Source organism: Nannobrachium achirus (assembly GCF_963921795.1).
Source record: "Nannobrachium achirus genome assembly, chromosome: 12".
In the NCBI taxonomy this organism is placed as follows: Eukaryota; Metazoa; Chordata; class Actinopteri; order Myctophiformes; family Myctophidae; genus Nannobrachium; species Nannobrachium achirus.
The window spans coordinates 63,474,892-63,494,834 of NC_137832.1; the positions used below are offsets into that span (position 1 = coordinate 63,474,892).

At 39.0% G+C, this 19,943-nt stretch overlaps 2 protein-coding genes across 2 annotated transcripts in view; both read left to right on the top strand.

Annotated features, from left to right (window-relative positions):
- Nucleotides 1-577: 577 nt before the first annotated feature.
- On the top strand, nt 578-6,361 carry LOC308296017 (uncharacterized protein). Its single transcript, XM_080739126.1, has 3 exons — nt 578-843; nt 2,611-2,742; nt 5,804-6,361. The coding sequence occupies exons 1-3, from the start codon at nt 787-789 to the stop codon at nt 5,942-5,944; spliced, it is 330 nt and encodes a 109-aa protein (XP_080595252.1). The 5' UTR covers nt 578-786; the 3' UTR covers nt 5,945-6,361.
- Nucleotides 6,362-13,659: 7,298 nt separating this feature from the next.
- The window catches only part of LOC308295976 (disintegrin and metalloproteinase domain-containing protein 9-like), a 92,529-nt gene continuing 86,245 nt past the window's right edge, over nt 13,660-19,943 (top strand). Inside the window, exon 1 of the mRNA XM_080739079.1 lies at nt 13,660-14,321. Within this exon, the coding sequence (XP_080595205.1) occupies nt 14,234-14,321 (88 nt within the window). The 5' untranslated portion in view covers nt 13,660-14,233. The remainder of the gene's footprint in view (nt 14,322-19,943) is intronic.

A 19,943-nucleotide genomic window follows, 5' to 3' on the forward strand; every position in this document is an offset into this window, starting at 1 on the left:
ATTATAATAAATATTAAAGGAGCTATAGTCAACTTTTTCTTGAAAAACGGATGCTAAAATAAAAATAATGTTTCGAAAATATTTTATAAAAAAATAAGCTTCATATATGTGTTTCAATTAAAAAATGACCACAAAAAGCGTAAAATAATGATAAAATAATCATTTTCGCCTTTTGTTTACATTTACAGGGCCGGTACTTTGTTTACATCCTAGTCTGTAGACTAGGATGTCAGCCCTACAATGAAAAAGTTGACTATAGCTCCTTTAAATATTATATAATATAAGTGTTTTAGGCCTTAACATCTGTTTTATATTACTGTGCCTATTAAAGTATGTACGAGTTGAAGAGCAAGTGCCGAGTACTTTTTCTGTTTTCCATTAGTCTACACAGCATCCAAACCTATATTTTTTATAACTGATTTTTGATTCAGATGTTGAGTCCGACTATTTTATACTGGGAAAAAATAATAATAATAACAGGCAATCAATGTCATTCTTCACCACCAGGGGGCAGACACATGCAAAAGCCCAACATTATGACCAGAAAGAAGAAGACTTGTAAACAGATGAACAGGAAGTGTAGAAGGAGTGACGCCTCGCTCAGCTCAGTTGTTTACTCCATGATCTTTACAAGATATTTACTCATACTGACGTTAAATTAGTCGTGTTATGTTTTATAGAAGAGATCTTAAAGTTTAGATTAAAGGGTGTGTTGTTGGTGAGTGACGCCTAGTAGAGTAGTAATACTACAGTATTAATACTACTGCTCCACAGAAGGCTGCTAACATGTCGGGATCATCAAACACAGGAGGACAAATGACAAACGCTCAGTTATTTCAACAGGTTTGTCACACACACACGCACACGCACACACACACACACACACACACACACACACTCTCTCTCTCTCTCCCACACACACACACACACACACACACACACACACACACACACACACACACACACACACACACACTCAGTCAGTCAGTCAGTCAGTCAGTCAGTCAGTCAGTCAGTCAGTCTTTCTTTCTTTGATTGATTGAAGACTTTATTGTCAGTTTGCATAGGAAAAGGTACAGTTTCATGACGGTACAGTTCACTGGTACAAGGTCTACTAAAAGGAGATCCATGAAAAGACTAAGCTTATTTCCACAGGAAACCATTAAAGTATCTCATAATATAACATTGAATGACAGACGAATAGAACACAGTACTATGCAGTAGATGTAGTCAGTAAAAGAAATACAGTAAGTCAATACAAACAGTAAGTATATACAAATAAAAGGAGCAGGGCTGGGCTGGGCTAGGTTTGTTTGAGGGGGCAGGGGAGGGTAGGGCTGGGCTAGGTTTTTTTTTTTACCAGTTGCGAACGGCTGCTGCCTGTAAATGGTTTTTCAGGGCGATTTTAAAGGATGCTAGAGATCCACACTCCTTTAAGACCTTCGGTAAGGCATTCCACATTTTGGTTGTATAGCAGAAGAACGAGTTTGACCCTTTCTTTGAGTTGACTTGTGGACATCCTTAACGTTTATAAAGTATTTTGACAGGTACTTGGGTATCATAGTGGTGTAGTGTATCTTGTACACCAGGCCCATTGCAAGTTGCTGTACTCTGTCATCTACTCTGAGCCACCCCACTCTTAACTGATGAGTAGCGGTTAGGTGAGTCTGATAGGGAAGGTTAAGCAGGACCCTAATTAGTTTATTTTGGGCTGTTTGGAGTTTAGTTTTTAGGGCTTGTGGGGCGTTACGAACATATTTCAAACAATATATGTATGTCCACACATACAAGGTGAGTAGACAACACACATTTTCATATCAATGTCCCCCAAATTGATATTGTATTGTTCTTGCAGGACCTATGAGAAGATAGTTGTTGTTGCATAGATTAGATTTATTACATAATAGATTACATTTATTACATATTTTACAACTGAGAATCCATGATGATGGCTATAATTATCATTATATATTCCTTTCTTTTTTCTATTTCTATTTATTCAGGTGCCCATTTGAGAGCAAGCTCTCTTTTTCAAGGACGCCCTGATCACAGCATATATAATACACATACGAAAAACAAACACATTTTAATTTCAACGTCACAGATGCAACTAAATAGCCTATAGTGTTACATGATACGGGTGCTGTCACTATCTAGTGTGTCATGACATCAAGAAGCACCCTAAATGTCTCTATCGTCTGCCTCTAAGGTAGACAGTGAAATAACAGTGAAATTAAACTGTTCCTCAGGTTGCTTCCTTCATTCTCTCACATTTAGAACCACTGTAGTAGAGAAGCAGTAGGCTTGTATGTAGTTAATAAAGGACAGAAGCATGGATTTACAAGATGTTCTCAATCATCTCATCAATAATGCCACAACGCACAGCTCTGGAGACTCCGCCACATGCAGCTCAGCTGGTGGTGCAGTGAAATGACTGATAGCAGGAAGGATAGAGTTGTATGCATCCCCGGGATGCAGTGATGCTTAGTTTAATGCGTCCTTTAAAAAAAATATGCGTCAGGGACGCAGGATGCAGCCAGGGCTAGTAGCATCACTAGCATGACAAGTAAAAGCTACAGTATATACTTCCTTCCCTCCCTCTGTCTGCAGATGGCGCTGTTGCGCTGGCTGTCGTCTCAGTCAGACTCAGACAGACAGTCTCTCATCTTTCTGAATGGAGTTCAGGTGGCCAGAGAGCTGTTCAACAGGGTCACCGGCCAGGACCAAGTGGAGCAGTACAAGGTAACTAACAACACATGAGCAAGGCTGTCACGGTTACACATTTAAGTTGACGATTAATATACAAAGAAATGACTGATATATTTGACTTTATACATAAAGAACATTGATAGTGGAAAAAGACAATCTATAAGCTTGTAGATCTGCTATTTCTACAATTTAAAAAAATGTCGATTATAACAAAATAATTGCGATTAGACGATTATATAATAATTGTGGCAGGCCTATCCATGAGCAACTTCCAACCGGGCTTGGCATCGGGTCTACACGCTTACACTGCTTTGCATTGCGAGTCGGGTACCATGTCATTAGGTCATACATGTCATTAGGTCGGGTAACATGTCATTAGGTCGGGTAACATGTCATTAGGTCGGGTAACATGTCATTAGGTCGGGTAACATGTCATTAGGTCGGGTAACATGTCATTAGGTCGAACACCCTTTGGATCGACCACCGAACTCTAACCCAAACCCTAGTCCTAACCTCAGTAAAACTATGCCTAACTCTAACCCTAACCCTAAACCTAACCTCAGTAACCGTGACGCGGGTGATTATCTAACCTGCCGACAGACGCTGTTCAACCCAACGGAAGTTCGACCTATGGGGCAGTCCCCGAGAGTCTTGCGACGTGTGATCACAACTATATATAGAATATAACGGCTGCCTTGTTCAGTCTATAGCAACAATAGCAATTTATGAATCAACGGGATCATTAATAATCATGTAAGTAAAATGACAACCCTGAGGCAGACCTGTTAGGTTGAAACGCGTCAGTCGTTCTCTCCGTTGAGAGGTAAATAAACTGTGAAAAGGACCTTTATTGTGTTTTTCTCAATTTCCTAAAATAACCAGCCTCATTCAGACTCCATTATTAGAACTTTATACCCGGTCAGTCACACTCTTTGCCCGTAACGTTTTCATCCACTGTCTTGAGGACAACATTTTATAATACCACTGGCAAAAGAAAACACAAAAGAAAAGAGAGAAAATCCATTGTCCCCACTGCAATAAAAACTGCTGCGGTATTACTGCGTCTGTGGTATGGTTTTAATTGTGTTTTTTTCACAATTTTACTGTGACCTTGGACTTTTTTTGCTTTACAAGCCTTAGCTGAAGTCACAACGTGCACTGTTAAATGTATGACTTCTGCCAAACTGTATAACAAACTAATTATACAAGAGACCAACATCAAACACTTAATGTGAACATACTGTACAGTAGAGTCTGCACTTTATCACACAGAGGCAAATTGAACAATGGCATTATTACTTTTTTTTTCCTTCTTTTTTTTGAAGAGAACGATTTTTAGAATGGCATAGAACCTTCTGTGTTGTATAGCCCGATTAATATATTCGTTTGGCTGATGTATCGGACATTAGACATTTTTGGTATGGTAACAGCCACATGTCCGGCTAGGATCGGACTGAAACAGTGCCCAAATTTGGAGATGACAAGATGCACTTGCAAATCCCCAAATTAGTGAGGGGAACATAAGAAAATCTGCGATGTAAATCGTTACCAAGACATTTCTTCACCAATGTGTTTCTAAAGGTGTGTAATAATATGTACTAAAAGGTTGAAATTCAACTCCCGGGGGAAACCTCATAAAAAAAATCATTTGTGTTTGTGTCACTATACAGGAAAAAATACAAAAAATAAATCTGCTTTAAGTAACATGTGAGGGGTCAAACTAGGGGTTTTTCATGATGCTGAATCCATTGCAAGCATTTGTTTTACATGAAAAACATTCCATGGGCGACAAATGGCCCCCACAAAACGGTGAAAAGTGATGATTCATCACTAAACCATCGTTTTGTGGGTCCGATTTTAGCCCAAGGAATGTTTTTTGTGCAAAACAAATGCTTGCAATGGATTCAGCATCATGAAAAACCCCTAGTTTGACCCCTCACATGCTACTTAAAGCAGATTTATTTTTTGTATTTCTTTCCTGTATAGTAAATTAATGGGACACAAACACAAATCAGTTTTTTATGAGGTTTCCCCCGGGAGTTGAATTTCAACCTTTTAGTACATATTATTACACACCTTTAGAAACACATTGGTGAAGACATTTATTGGTAACAATTTACTTAGCAGATTGTTCAAATATCTTATAAAATCCCCTTACTAAATCATAGACTGCCTTGACTGGTTGGTGACAACGAGTATTGCATAACCGGGTCGGGGCATTCATTTCCCACTTGTGTTGTTCCGGAGTTGGCCAGTGCCCAACGGGCACCGCTCTAGTATTGATTGATTGATTGATTGAATACTTTTATGTAACAGTTTGCAGAGACAGGTTACGGGGGAGTACAGTACAATACAAGGTCTGCTAAAAGGATTTTCCCAAGAAGCCAATGGTCCTGGGTACTCAACTTGTCGAATTATAGACGGAAATAAATTGATCTACAAGCTCACAATGTCTCACACAACTATTATTGATTGTTTTTAAATGATTAAAGTATATAGTATGTAACTTTGCCCTGTATTTTACATGTGTGGTGGTGTTTACCACACACTGCCCTCTCGTTCTACTTTTGTGTTGTCAATGTTTGTTTTGGTTGCCCAAAAAACCGTCTACCAAAACAAACAGTGAAAACGACAGAATACAACGAGTAGGCAGTGTGTTTCTACAGGTAAAACATTTATACATTTAAAGGAGCTATAGTCAACTTTTTCTTGAAAAACGGATGCTAAAATAAAAATGTTTTGAAAATATTTTATAAAACAATAAGCTTCATATATGTGTTTCAATTCAAAAATGACCACAAAAAGCGTAAAATAATGATAGAATAATCATTTTGGCCATTGTCAGACCGACACTTTGTTTACATTCTAGTCTATAGACTAGGATGTAAACAAAGTGTCGGCCCTACAATGAAAAGGTTGACTATAGCTCCTTCAGTTTGTTATTACCGATATTTATCTATTTTTTGCTTTTTTTTATTTATCAAAACATGCTTTGTATTTATTTGTTATAGATTGTGAGTTAAATGCTTTTTTCAAATTGATTAGAAGATTGTGGCTGCCTGTGAGACTAAACTGCAGCTGTTGTTTGTGCCAGACGGAGTGCATCCAGAACATCGCTCTGTTCGTGCAGCAGAACCCCAGCGCCTCAGAGACGCAGATCAACACCGAGGTGGAGAAACATGTGCTGCTGTTTGCTGCCCGTATCAAAGCCCTGGACTCTGCACCACTGTTCTGAACGCACGCACGCACGCGCACACACACACACACACACACACACACACACACACACACACACACACACACACACACACACACACACACACACAGCATATTAACGTGGCTGCCGGATGCAAACCTTGTATGTCCAAAACGTTAACTTTTCTGGAAATGGAAAAAAACTAACCAATGAACTGATTAACAAGTGCTAGTTAATACTTTTCATTGGTTTGTTTATAAAACCCACAGATAAACTTAACCATTTGTTTATAAAACCCACAGATAAACTTAACCATTTGTTTATAAAACCCACAGATAAACTTAACCATTTGTTTATAAAACCCACAGATAAACTTAACCATTTGTTTATAAAACCCACAGATAAACTTAACCATTTGTTTATAAAACCCACAGATAAACTCAACCATTTGTTTATAAAACCCACAGATAAACTTAACCATTTGTTTATAAAACCCACAGATAAACTTAACCATTTGTTTATAAAACCCACAGATAAACTTAACCATTTGTTTATAAAACCCACAGCTAAACTTAACCATTTGTTTATAAAACCCACAGATAAACTCAACCATTTGTTTATAAAACCCACAGATAAACTTAACCATTTGTTTATAAAACCCACAGATAAACTTAACCATTTGTTTATAAAACCCACAGATAAACTCAACCATTTGTTTATAAAACCCACAGATAAACTTAACCATTTGTTTATAAAACCCACAGATAAACTTAACCATTTGTTTATAAAACCCACAGATAAACTTAACCATTTGTTTATAAAACCCACAGATAAACTTAACCATTTGTTTATAAAACCCACAGATAAACTTAACCATTTGTTTATAAAACCCACAGATAAACTTAACCATTTGTTTATAAAACCCACAGATAAACTCAACCATTTGTTTATAAAACCCACAGATAAACTTAACCATTTGTTTATAAAACCCACAGATAAACTTAACCATTTGTTTATAAAACCCACAGATAAACTTAACCATTTGTTTATAAAACCCACAGATAAACTCAACCATTTGTTTATAAAACCCACAGATAAACTCAACCATTTGTTTATAAAACCCACAGATAAACTTAACCATTTGTTTATAAAACCCACAGATAAACTTAACCATTTGTTTATAAAACCCACAGATAAACTCAACCATTTGTTTATAAAACCCACAGATAAACTTAACCATTTGTTTATAAAACCCACAGATAAACTTAACCATTTGTTTATAAAACCCACAGATAAACTCAACCATTTGTTTATAAAACCCACAGATAAACTTAACCATTTGTTTATAAAACCCACAGATAAACTTAACCATTTGTTTATAAAACCCACAGATAAACTTAACCATTTGTTTATAAAACCCACAGATAAACTTAACCATTTGTTTATAAAACCCACAGATAAACTTAACCATTTGTTTATAAAACCCACAGATAAACTTAACCATTTGTTTATAAAACCCACAGATAAACTCAACCATTTGTTTATAAAACCCACAGATAAACTTAACCATTTGTTTATAAAACCCACAGATAAACTTAACCATTTGTTTATAAAACCCACAGATAAACTTAACCATTTGTTTATAAAACCCACAGATAAACTCAACCATTTGTTTATAAAACCCACAGATAAACTCAACCATTTGTTTATAAAACCCACAGATAAACTTAACCATTTGTTTATAAAACCCACAGATAAACTTAACCATTTGTTTATAAAACCCACAGATAAACTCAACCATTTGTTTATAAAACCCACAGATAAACTCAACCATTTGTTTATAAAACCCACAGATAAACTTAACCATTTGTTTATAAAACCCACAGATAAACTTAACCATTTGTTTATAAAACCCACAGATAAACTCAACCATTTGTTTATAAAACCCACAGATAAACTCAACCATTTGTTTATAAAACCCACAGATAAACTTAACCATTTGTTTATAAAACCCACAGATAAACTCAACCATTTTCCAACTTTGGGTCCCTATTTTAGGCAAACGTTCACGATTGTTTCAAACATTTCAAAAGTAGTCTCATCACAATGCGACACGTTGTGAGCTTGTAGATCAGCTGTTGTGAGCTTGTAGATCAGCTGTTGTGAGCTTGTAGATCAGCTGTCATCACAATGCGACACGTTGTGAGCTTGTAGATCAGCTGTTGTCAGATTGTAGATGGGCTATAATTGTGTGACGCTGTTTACGATGAAGTATAAAATGGGGCATTAATTTATGAAAGAAATATTGATATAGAGATACAAGGTTACTGGCCAGCGGCAATGATATTACAAATGCTACACAGCAATACAGACACATGCAACGCACTCATATTCATACTGCTTTTGATGTTTTACACGTTTTAATTGTTAAAGATTTTGAAGTTAATTTTATATACAGTACTTTATCTAGTACACTGAATGGACCTTTATGTTTATGTGCCTCACTTTTAACCAGATTAGAAGCTGGTGAATTGTTTTGAATTTAACTTTATGGTCATATAATAATTGCGCTACAAAGACATTCCTGTCTCACTACACCGTAGCAACCTGGAAGTGAGGTAGCAGTGGGTTGGCTGACCACATTACTGATCACAGATATAAAGAGCTCGATGCCTCGTTCGCCTCTGCAGTTCATTGGAGCGATGTGCAAAAGTTCTAGTCCGGACTTCCTGGAAAAACTAAGGGAACGCTGTCAGTCAAAGTGACTACTGGCCAATCACAGCGTGTCTTTTCCGGGACTTATCCAAGGACCACAATCCAATTCAACAGAGCCAGTTCCGATGTAGCTCTGCTCAGCTGTTCTTACAGGCTGCATACGTAAAGACCAGCCCCCACCTACCTCTGATTGGCTTACCGACTTCCGTATGTGTGAGGCACGCGGAAGCAATGAACACGGAAGCGATGAAGATTCCCTTAGTTGCTCAATGCATACGCCCCCCTAGCCGAAGGAGGCGTCTACCTTTCTATGTCTATGTTTTTTATTCCTTTTTTCCAAATGGTTTTTGATTTATGCAGGAAATGCCATCTGTGGTGTTTAACATAAGCATAATTAACTCATTAAATCTCATGTGGTTCAAAAATCGTGAAGTGTTGCTTTCATTATCTAGTTTCAAGATTTGTATGTTTCGTCATTTGGGTTCATGCGTGTGGTTGAAAAGAAAACGAAGAAAAAACATGGAACGTAGACATGCTCCTACAGATTGTAATCACATATCCATGCATCCATGCATCCATGCATCCATGCATCCATGCATCCATGCATCCATGCATCCATGCATCCATGTATCCATGTATCCATGCATCCATGCATCCATGTATCCATGTATCCATGCATCCATGCATCCATGTATCCATGCATCCATGCATCCATGCATCCATGCCATGTGGGATTGCATTGCTAGGGAACGACTGGGTCCAAAGTGTATTTCCTGTTGCTGCTTCCTGACCGTCTGCTACTGATATTCATAAACGCTGCAACAGGAAATAATTATTTGGGTCATGCCTGAACACATTTAAAATATGCCTTGACTGCATTTCTCTCCCTCACTGTCTGTCTCTCTCCACCACAATCCCATATCCTGAGGGCCTGTTCTGTGCCACCAGTTACCAGCGATGTATCTTGGTTTCAAATTGCAACATGGTCGAGGCTGTGCCCGGACAGAAACAAACAGAAAACAGTGAAAGTAAAAAAAGGGGACTGATACTGTTTGGTATAGGACTGATACTGTGTGGTATAGGACTGGACATATAGGACATACTGATACTGTTTGGTATAGGACTGGACATATAGGACATACTGATACTGTGTGGTATAGGACTGGACATATAGGACATACTGATACTGTGTGGTATAGGACTGGACATATAGGACATACTGATACTGTGTGGTATAGGACTGATACTGTGTGGTATAGGACTGGACATATAGGACATACTGATACTGTTTGGTATAGGACTGGACATATAGGACATACTGATACTGTGTGGTATAGGACTGGACATATAGGACATACTGATACTGTGTGGTATAGGACTGGACATATAGGACATACTGATACTGTGTGGTATAGGACTGATACTGTGTGGTATAGGACTGGACATATAGGACATACTGATACTGTGTGGTATAGGACTGGACATATAGGACATACTGATACTGTGTGGTATAGGACTGGACATATAGGACATACTGATACTGTGTGGTATAGGACTGGACATATAGGACATACTGATACTGTGTGGTATAGGACTGGACATATAGGACATACTGATACTGTGTGGTATAGGACTGGACATATAGGACATACTGATACTGTGTGGTATAGGACTGGACATATAGGACATACTGATACTGTTTGGTATAGGACTGGACATATAGGACATACTGATACTGTGTGGTATAGGACTGGACATATAGGACATATTGATACTGTGTGGTATAGGACTGGACATATAGGACATACTGATACTGTGTGGTATAGGACTGGACATATAGGACATACTGATACTGTGTGGTATAGGACTGGACATATAGGACATACTGATACTGTGTGGTATAGGACTGATACTGTGTGGTATAGGACATACTGGACATATAGGACATACTGATACTGTTTGTTATAGGACTGATACTGTGTGGTATAGGACTGATACTGTGTGGTATAGGACTGATACTGTGTGGTATAGGACTGATACTGTGTGGTATAGGACTGATACTGTGTGGTATAGGACTGTCAGGACATGCAGTTCAAAACACAAGGGAGGTGTTAGAAAGGTTGCTATGGTACCGACGTTCTGACTCACAAACACAGCGTGCTGTAGTGACTCACAGACAGGCAGACACACTTGATTTCACTGGAAAGCACATTATGTCTGCCTTCAGCAGGCAAGGATCCTGTTGGGAAACCATGTCTCTGTGTGTCCAGTTATGATACGATATGTGGTGGATCCATTGTCAGAGTACTGTTATGATACGATGTGTGGTGGATCCATTGTCAGAGTACTGTTATGATACCATACTGTATGTGCGGACCCTGATGAAGGCCCTACGAGGCTGAAACGCGTCGGTCGTTTTTTAACTTTGCTGCCATGATTTAAATAAAATAGTTTTCTACCTGCAAGTAACAGAGTTGCCTTGGATCTTGTCTAAGTTCGCCATCTTATCTTTACACATCTTTTATACAATGGAATGGAACTGGATTTTGTTGTCCTTATCATTATACCCTCTCCAAAGAGCACCTGTCCACACTACAGTTTTTTGCTTTACCTACGGATCCACGTAGCGCTTCTTCTACTTCTATCTAACCATACTGTATGTGTTGGATCCATTGTCAGAGTACTATATGTGTTGAATCCATTGTCAGAGTACTCATTATACCCAACTCGTTGTCCGAGTACATAGTGTAGTACTCATTATCAGTGTAGACGTTATATGGATTATTACATCAGGGACTTCCATATTGGCATAAAAGGGACACAGAGAGATAGGCAGTAACAGAGATCTCTGTAAGTCTGTATCTGGGCATAAAATGGATTGGACACAGATATGGAGATTTGCAGCTTTAAAGGCAGGCATAGAGGTAATATCTAACGTTTATAGGTAGTTTCGGACCGATCCGACCAACTTCCTGCTCAGGATGTGTTGATAAGCAAGCGTTTGTCTCAGAAAGTCTTTGAAGAAACTGCATGTGACATTACAGAGAAATCACATCCACGAAGAGATAAATATGTTGAGGAGAGTTGACAGGGTCAGTAATACGAGATATAAGACAGATTGTCTTGTTCAGTGAAGGTCCAGTTCAGACTAAAAGTGTTACTGAATCCTCTGGAGAAAGAAATGCATCAAATGTTGTTCATTCTGTTCTGGAGCACAGGTAGGACTGTGTTTGTTGATGTCACTTGATTGTAAAATATATATACTGTATATCTTTAAATCACTCAATGGTTTAGGAACAAAATATACTGTATCTCTGACTTGTATAGATAGAAGAGATCAACCAGGTGCTCAGTGGAAATAAAAGTAGAGTTAAAAACATAGGTTGCTACTTCTAGGATCAACCAAAACTTGAAAAAGAGGAGAGATCTGAGCAGTCAACATGTTTCGACCAGCACTGCGCGGGTCTTCATCAGGGCTAATAGGTCTATGATACTGCACTGATGAAGACCCTTGAGAAGAAGTGTCAGGTCTCCCAGGACCGATCTACTGCTCCCAGAGTTAAAACAAAACATGGTGGGGAGGAAACTAGTTTCAATTTGAGGCATTCATACAATATTATCATGTCTATTGTTCATTCAGTCAATACTGTGGATTGTAATAATAACTTTCTCTACTGAATGACAGAGGGTCATAACTATTAGAACCTAGATATGAGCGCTTCTTGAATCATCTGATCAGATCAAATAGACAGGGTTTAAGTGGTTAAAAATCATTTGAAAATAACCGATCTACAAGCTCATGTGGCAATATTTTCAATAATCTTCAGAAAACGTTTAACATAAAAAAAAATAACATTTTAATGTAATGTGTAATAGCCTATTTCTGAACCATTTTACACAAATCTAGTATGGGGGTCCCTGGCTCAAAATATTTAATAACTATCATGATATTTATATATTTTTAATGAGCAGACAAAACTGGAACAAATGAACCCTCACCCTTTAGCTCTCCTGGTGACCTGGTTGGATGGAATTGTGTCTCACCATATTTTCAGTTAGGCTACTAAAGACCTAAGACCTGGGGAGATGTGGAGATCCTACTACTGAACTGGGGACCCCCAGGGAGATGGGGAGATCCTACTAGTGAACTGGGGACCCCCAGGGGGTACATTTAGAGTAACAATACCTACGTCATAGATATGTCATAAAAGACGTCACAGCCTGGCAACTTGTTCCATAGATTCAGGTGAAGCCTCAAAAGGTCCCATCATGTGGATCTCGAGATACAAATAGAATAGATGTTATTTATTTATTTGTATTTATCTATTTTATTAATGCATTTTAGTGCTGATATCACAAGTCTCTGACCCTGTTGTTTGGTGTCCGTAGGAGGGGAGGGATGCCACGGTCCAGTTTTATACGCATGCGTGGTTGTAGCTGCTGTAGCCCTTCCAAAGTGAACCTTGTTGGGACAAAACGGAAGTTCCAGTTCCAGAGTTATCTTCTGAGAGGTTTGTTTCAAGATAAAATATGAAAACTAACCGTTATTACCGTTACATGAAACACTAATTGTTGTAGAGCAGTTCTTTTCGGAGAGTAGCCTACACATCTAACATTTAATCATGGATACTGATATAGCTTAAAAATAATAATAATAATAATAATAATTAGACGTTTGCCCGGTTCCCAAAATAGTGAAAATAGCAGATCTACAAGTTCAGAACCTGTCGCTTCACGCCACGCTGTGAGCTTGTAGATCGGATATTTTCACTACTTCTTTAATAACATCAATTTGTTTTAAAATGTATGGAATTCATTTTTTTCCTGTTATTTTTCAATCAGGCATATTCATGCAATTCTTTTGGAAAATAGTTGACATTTTTAATTCAGGACAAATGTTTTGTTTGAGAAACAGCTTGGTATTGAAAAAGAAGAGTTCTAGAAGGACCTTTATTTTGTCAAACACCAGAAGGAAGGACGTCTGGTTACATTGTTGCGGTCACTAACAGATTGATACATTCTAGCAGGGGACGAGAGAGAGAGAGAAATCTCGATCTGCTCCAAATTGATTTTCCGAAGCAGCGATCGTGTTTGTTTAAGTTTTTAAACGGTAGATTTATCAAGGACCGCGTGGATTTACAGGAAACCAGACACTGCAGGCAGTTGACAAGAACCCAAGCAGCTTCTTAGCCTCTGACTGTCTGTAAACAGTGAATTAGTTGCGAGCAGAGCAGCAGTATGATGATGATGATGATGGCACGGCCAAAGAAAAAAGCAGTTGTGTGGTTTTAACATCAGTTTCACATCAGAAGGAGAAGAAGGAAGGAAACGCCTTCACAGAGGAGAACTGAGGAGATAACCGTTAAAGAACTGAGAAGATAACCGTTAAAGAACTGAGAAGATAACCGTTAAAGAACTGAGAAGATAACCGTTAATGCTGGCGTTGCTTTGATTTCCACTCTGCTGCTGTGTCCTCCTGTCCCCTGATCGGCCCGACAGACAGACAGACAGACAGACAGACAGACAGACAGACAGACAGACAGACAGACAGACAGACAGACAGGGGGTTTGGGGTTCGTTTTGTTGACACACATTTTTCCCCTTTAGAAGAAGATGGAGGTGACATTCCTGTCCCAGTCCTCCTGGCTCCAGGTCCTCTGCTGTGTGTGTGCGGTGCTGCTGGACGCTGGAGTCACACCAGGTGAGGACAGCAGAGCAGCTCTCCTGATACAAACTCTACTTTTTAGTGTGTATTTATTATTATTATTAAGGAATCGGTTGTTACTTGTTGTTGAAGTAGTGGCATTGGTCGATGGTGTGGTGTGGTAGGAGATAACGACACTGACCAGCCTGCTGACTCATTTGAAGTGACTGTACTTCATAAAATGAACGATTATTTTGGGACTAAGGAGGAGTCCTTGGGTTTATGCTAGCTCTAGAATGAGTTGCTCCCTGTCTAACGCTATGGACCGGTTTATTATGCCTTGCACTGCATTTGTAGAGAGTTTTATAGCCAGGGTGTCTGTTTGTGTGTCTGACTAGTCTAGACAGGGACTCTTTTAGGATTTAGCCACTGTAGACAGGATATCTCTCTGTGTCTGTGTTCAGTGTGTTGTCTGTTTTATGTCCTTCAGTCAGTCAGTCAGTCAGTCAGTCAGTCAGTCAGTCAGTCAGTCAGTCAGTCAGTCTGTCTGTAGTCTACATACTAAGTTTAGCCTGAGGGTTAGTCTACAGACATGGGAATGGGGTAGGATATGGTGTGTATGAGTCTGTCTTCTCTGTGGCAGACTAGACCAGTGGTGGTGGGGCAGAGGACACTGAAAAGACAATTTAAGGACTTTCAAGACCCTTTTAATACCTAAAAAGAAGGAGAGAAGAAAAGGGGAAAAAAAGTCCATTACTGCATCAAAAATAATCAACAAACTATGTGATAAAACCTGGTCAACCACTGGCCAAATTGTCAAATAATATAAGAAAGAGGCAAACTTTTTTTTTTTATCTCTCAACTCCTACATTCCAACTGCTTGTCAGGGTGGGGTTGGGGGGTCCCCGGGGTTGGGGGGTCCCCAAGTTCAAATATCATTGTTTTGGGAGGTCACATTGTTTGTGTGTGTGTGTGTGTGTGTGTGTGTGTGTGTGTGTGTGTGTGTGTGTGTGTGTGTGTGTGTGTGTGTGTGTGTGTGTGTGTGTGTGTGTGTGTGTGTGTGTGTGTGTGTGCGCGGGGCAGACTAGACTACTAGACTGTAACTTGAGCTTTCACAGTCGGAGTCTGAAATGTGAAAACAAAGTAATCCTATTAGAACCTGAGCTTATAGCAACAAACACAACATACATATTTGACCAACATGGATGCTCAATCTGTATACATACTGTACAGTCCATTTTAACTTATGATAACTTCACTTCCACTGTCATTACAGGCTTTGATTTAACAGACCAGTCATTCATTCTCAACTGGTTTCATACTGGGAGCCCAATATAATTGATCAAACTAGTATATTAATAATCTATTACAGGAGTCTTCAACGTTTTTTAGTCTAAGGAACCTTGGCTGAGACAGAGATGAAGCAGGGACCCCCTCACTACATATTTTATAGAATTGTGGGTAACACTTTACAATAATGACCTGTTATAAATCATTTATAAACATTTATAAGCAGTTTGTAGATGAGTAATAAACATGAACAAACTGTTTATTGACATTTTGTAAATGTTTACCTAAACATTTATAACTGTTTTAAACATCATTTACATGTTATTAGTAAGGTATTAGTGAGTAGTAAACTAATAATGAATAAACCATTTATATACATTTGTAAATGTTTACTAAATCATTTGTAACCAATGCTTGCTACTGAATAGTTATTTGTCCCTGATTCTGAACACAACAGTGCAGGTAACTATACATGACCCTTTAGGTCCAGAGACCTCCAGTACTCCTTTAAAGGGCAGGACAATAGAAAGGTATAATTTATCATCTATCAGTGTAATCGTGTAGCTGGATTTATGAATTGGGATTTGTGATAATGTTGTCGTCTGAATTAATGATTAATAACACAGTAATAACACATCATTCTTAAGGCCAGACCGCACCAATGCAACTAGTCGCAAGTATGTCATTCACATCGCAATATATTGTGATACAATCGTATCGTGACCCCAAGTATCGTGATACGCATCGTATCGTGAGGTTCTTGCCAATAGTTGTTGGTGAACCCTGCGTCAGGTGTTAATGTAAATATTGTTTTGTGATTCACAGAATGAAAACTCTACAGTGTGAACCAGGTTCATATAGAGTTCAACCTCATAGTTTGATTCTGGGTGAAATGATAATGACAGAGACAAAGTAAACACTCCTAGAGTAGTAAGTGATCTGCTAGCTAGATAGATAGATAGATAGATACCTTTATTATCCCAAGGGGGAAATTCAGTTGTCCAGTTGTAGCACAGCAGTATACTGTTATTTACAAAGTTACAGAGAAGTAAGAAAAAAGATAGATAAGAGTAAAAAAAACAAAAAAACAAGAGCAGTACAGTACCAATAAAGAGAAGGTGCATCAATAGAGGGGGCGAATAATATATAAGTATATATACATAAAGTGTCTTACAAAAAGAGACTGTAGCAGTCAATGCTAGTTAGTGCAACGAGTATCTCACTGTCATTGTTAAACAAAGCAAAATACTCAGAAACTACCAACACAACCTAATAGTGCAATGTCAAAAATCAGTGCGAAAAAAACAAAAAAATAGCTCAGAGAAGAAGAAACTAGGAAGCGTGTCACCGCAAGACGCTCCTCCTTATCTGATGTTCTTATTCTGGTGATGTCACTTCCTCCCTGCACCATCTTTCTAGGATCCCTGTTGATTTTAACGTCGCTGACCTTGTTCTTGTCCTTTTCCACCAGTGTTGGAAAACCTTTTCATATTTATTACTTAAGTAAAAGTAGCCTATCGATACTGCTAAGTAGAAACACTCTGTAACAAGTAAAAGTCTGGAATTTAAAAAGTACTTGAGTAAAAGTACAAAAGTATTCTTGCCAAAATGTACTTACAGTTCCAAAAGTAGAAAGTACTCATTATGCAGAATGTCCCATTTTGCAAGTCTTCAAATTTACTATAAAATGCATAGTAAATCTTTTGAAAATTAGCAGATGGCGTCGCGATGCGGCGCATGGTGAGCTTGTAGATCGGCTATCTATTTTCAAGTGGCTGAAATGTATTTAGGGCTGAAGTGGTTACTGTAATAATAATCAATAATAATCAAAATCTACAACTAGTAACTAAAGTTTTCAAACTTGTAGTGGAGTAAAAGTACAGTATTTGCCTCTGAGATGTAGAGGAGTAGAAGTAAAGTTACTGAAAACTGGAATACTCTAGTAAACTAAAACTCAAACTCAAAGTACATTTCTTGAGTAAATGTACTTAGTCACTTTACACCACTGATTGTAAGGTCGCTGATCCAGGATCTGATCCTTGCACTCTTTGGGAGATTTGAATGCCACTGCCTGGTCTGATCATGGCGGAGTCAGGAAGACCATGTGTTGAAGTGAAGAGAATGTGATGATGATGTCAGCAGACAAGTCAAGTCTCAACAAGTAGTCTCTTTACCGGATGCACTTCTGCTCAGAAGAGCTCGTATGAACAGAGAAAAAAACAAACATCTGTTGTAGGGATGTACGTGCCACCGATGTGACATTTCTGTCCAATTACCGATAATCGATGTCAACATTGCTGTCATGTTCGATAACCGATATTTACAGTACACCAGTAAGACTCCCTAATCGGGAGATAAACGACCATCGGGTCACATACACAAACTTTAGAAGGCAGCCAATCAGGAGGGAATATGGGAAATGGGACAGATCCATGTTGATGACATGACTCTAGAGATACTGTGTACCGCTTTGCGTGATTTTAGGCCAAAATCTGTTGGAGCAGTGTCCAAAAATGTGTTTTGCAAAAATCGGCCTGATGGAGGCGCTAGAAGAGGGCCATGTTAGAAATGAGGGGTGGAGGTTGTGGGTCGGCAGCCAAGGAGTGTGTGTGCAAAGTATGGCAACGATGGCGGAGATATGGGTAGGGCAAAAGTGTGACGTGAGGTGACTGACAGACTGACAGCCGGTGGAGGTTTTGATAGTAACTGCGACCTGACGGTCGCAATTATGTTGAATCTGTATAAAAACAAGTTCAAATATTATATTGAAAAAAGCATATAAACACACAAAAAAGCAATGCCTCTTCATTCTCCAAAACTAGGGATACATCCTTATTGAAATGTTGGCCCACATCCCAACATAAACACTGCTTGAATGGAGTATTTTTATAAAGAAATGTTCCATGTTGATCCTTTTGAAAGCTTCCCCAGAAAACACTGATTGAATCTGCAGCCTTGATCATCATCGTCACAAACGGCTTTCTCAGCTTCACATTCAAATATAATTATTACCAGTAAGACTCCCTAATCGGGAGATAAGCGACCGTTGGTCGCTTATCTCCACAAATAGGCCAAAAGTTTGTTTTACCAATTATCAAGACATACGGGCAGTTGACAGTTTGCCATGGTTACTCATTGAAGTTGAATCTCCATATATGGAGATAACCTCCGCATCACACTAAGTCTGACCTCACCAGCCCATATTTGGGCATGAGCAACTTATGTCTCCATATATGGAGATATGATGACATCACACAGTCCTCAGCCGATGATGTGGCGTGATGTCATACAATACACAAACGAGCCCTACAGTATAAAGGGGCAATTCTTGCCAGGAAAGAAGCATTTCTTCGACTCAGACCTTATCGCCAGGGTTGGCTTATAGCAGCTGTCGGTAGGACCATATATGGATTCTGTTAGTGTGGATCTCCTAACAGGGCATCATCTGGGATACAATCCCTTTTATGCCCATATATGGAGATCCCTAACAGAATCCCTTTCATGCCCATATATGGAGATCCCTAACAGAATCCCTTTTATGCCCATATATGGAGATCCCTAACAGCATCCCTTTTATGCCCATATATGGAGATCACTAACAGCTAACAGAATCCCTTTTATGCCCATATATGGAGATCCCTAACATAATCCCTTTTATGCCCATATATGGAGATCCCTAACAGAATCCCTTTTATGCCCATATATGGAGATCCCTAACAGAATCCCTTTTATGCCCATATATGGAGATCCCTAACAGAATCCCTTTTATGCCCATATATGGAGATCCCTAACAGAATCCCTTGTATGCCCATATATGGAGATCCCTAACAGAATCCCTTTTATGCCCATATATGGAGATCCCTAACAGAATCCCTTTTATGCCCATATATTATGGAGAAATCCCTGCTCTGAGTATCTGACATCAGTGTGATGTCACCTGTTTATGCCCATATATGGAGATCCCTGCTCTGCGTATCTGGTTGCTATGGTAAACAGTTGGTTGCTAGGGTAAAAAAACATGGTTGCTATGGTAAACAGTTGGTTGCTAGGGTAAACAGTTGGTTGCTAGGGTAAAACCATGGTTGCTAAGGTGGTTGCTAACGTACACTAACAGACCAGCAACAACAGACTGTTGCCACAGCAACGTACACAAAGGTTTGTGTACACATGTGGTGTGATGTCATACTGATGCGGAGATATGAGCAGGGCAAAGGTGTGACGTGTGACCGACCGACCGACAGACCGACCGACCGACCGACGGACGGCCGGTGGAGGTTTTGATACTAAACTGCGACCTACGGCCGCAATAAAATAAAATATCGGCTAAAACCGATATGTTATTTTGATATCTGATCGATACAGATATTGCATTTTAAGGCCAACATCGGC

Bases quoted from the DNA above. Each gene is read 5' to 3' on its own strand.
- LOC308296017 (XM_080739126.1), top strand. From the start codon at position 787: ATGTCGGGATCATCAAACACAGGAGGACAAATGACAAACGCTCAGTTA. The intron at 844-2,610 runs GTTTGTCACACA...CTCTGTCTGCAG, and splicing joins ACGCTCAGTTATTTCAACAG to ATGGCGCTGTTGCGCTGGCT. The intron at 2,743-5,803 runs GTAACTAACAAC...TGTTTGTGCCAG, and splicing joins ACCAAGTGGAGCAGTACAAG to ACGGAGTGCATCCAGAACAT.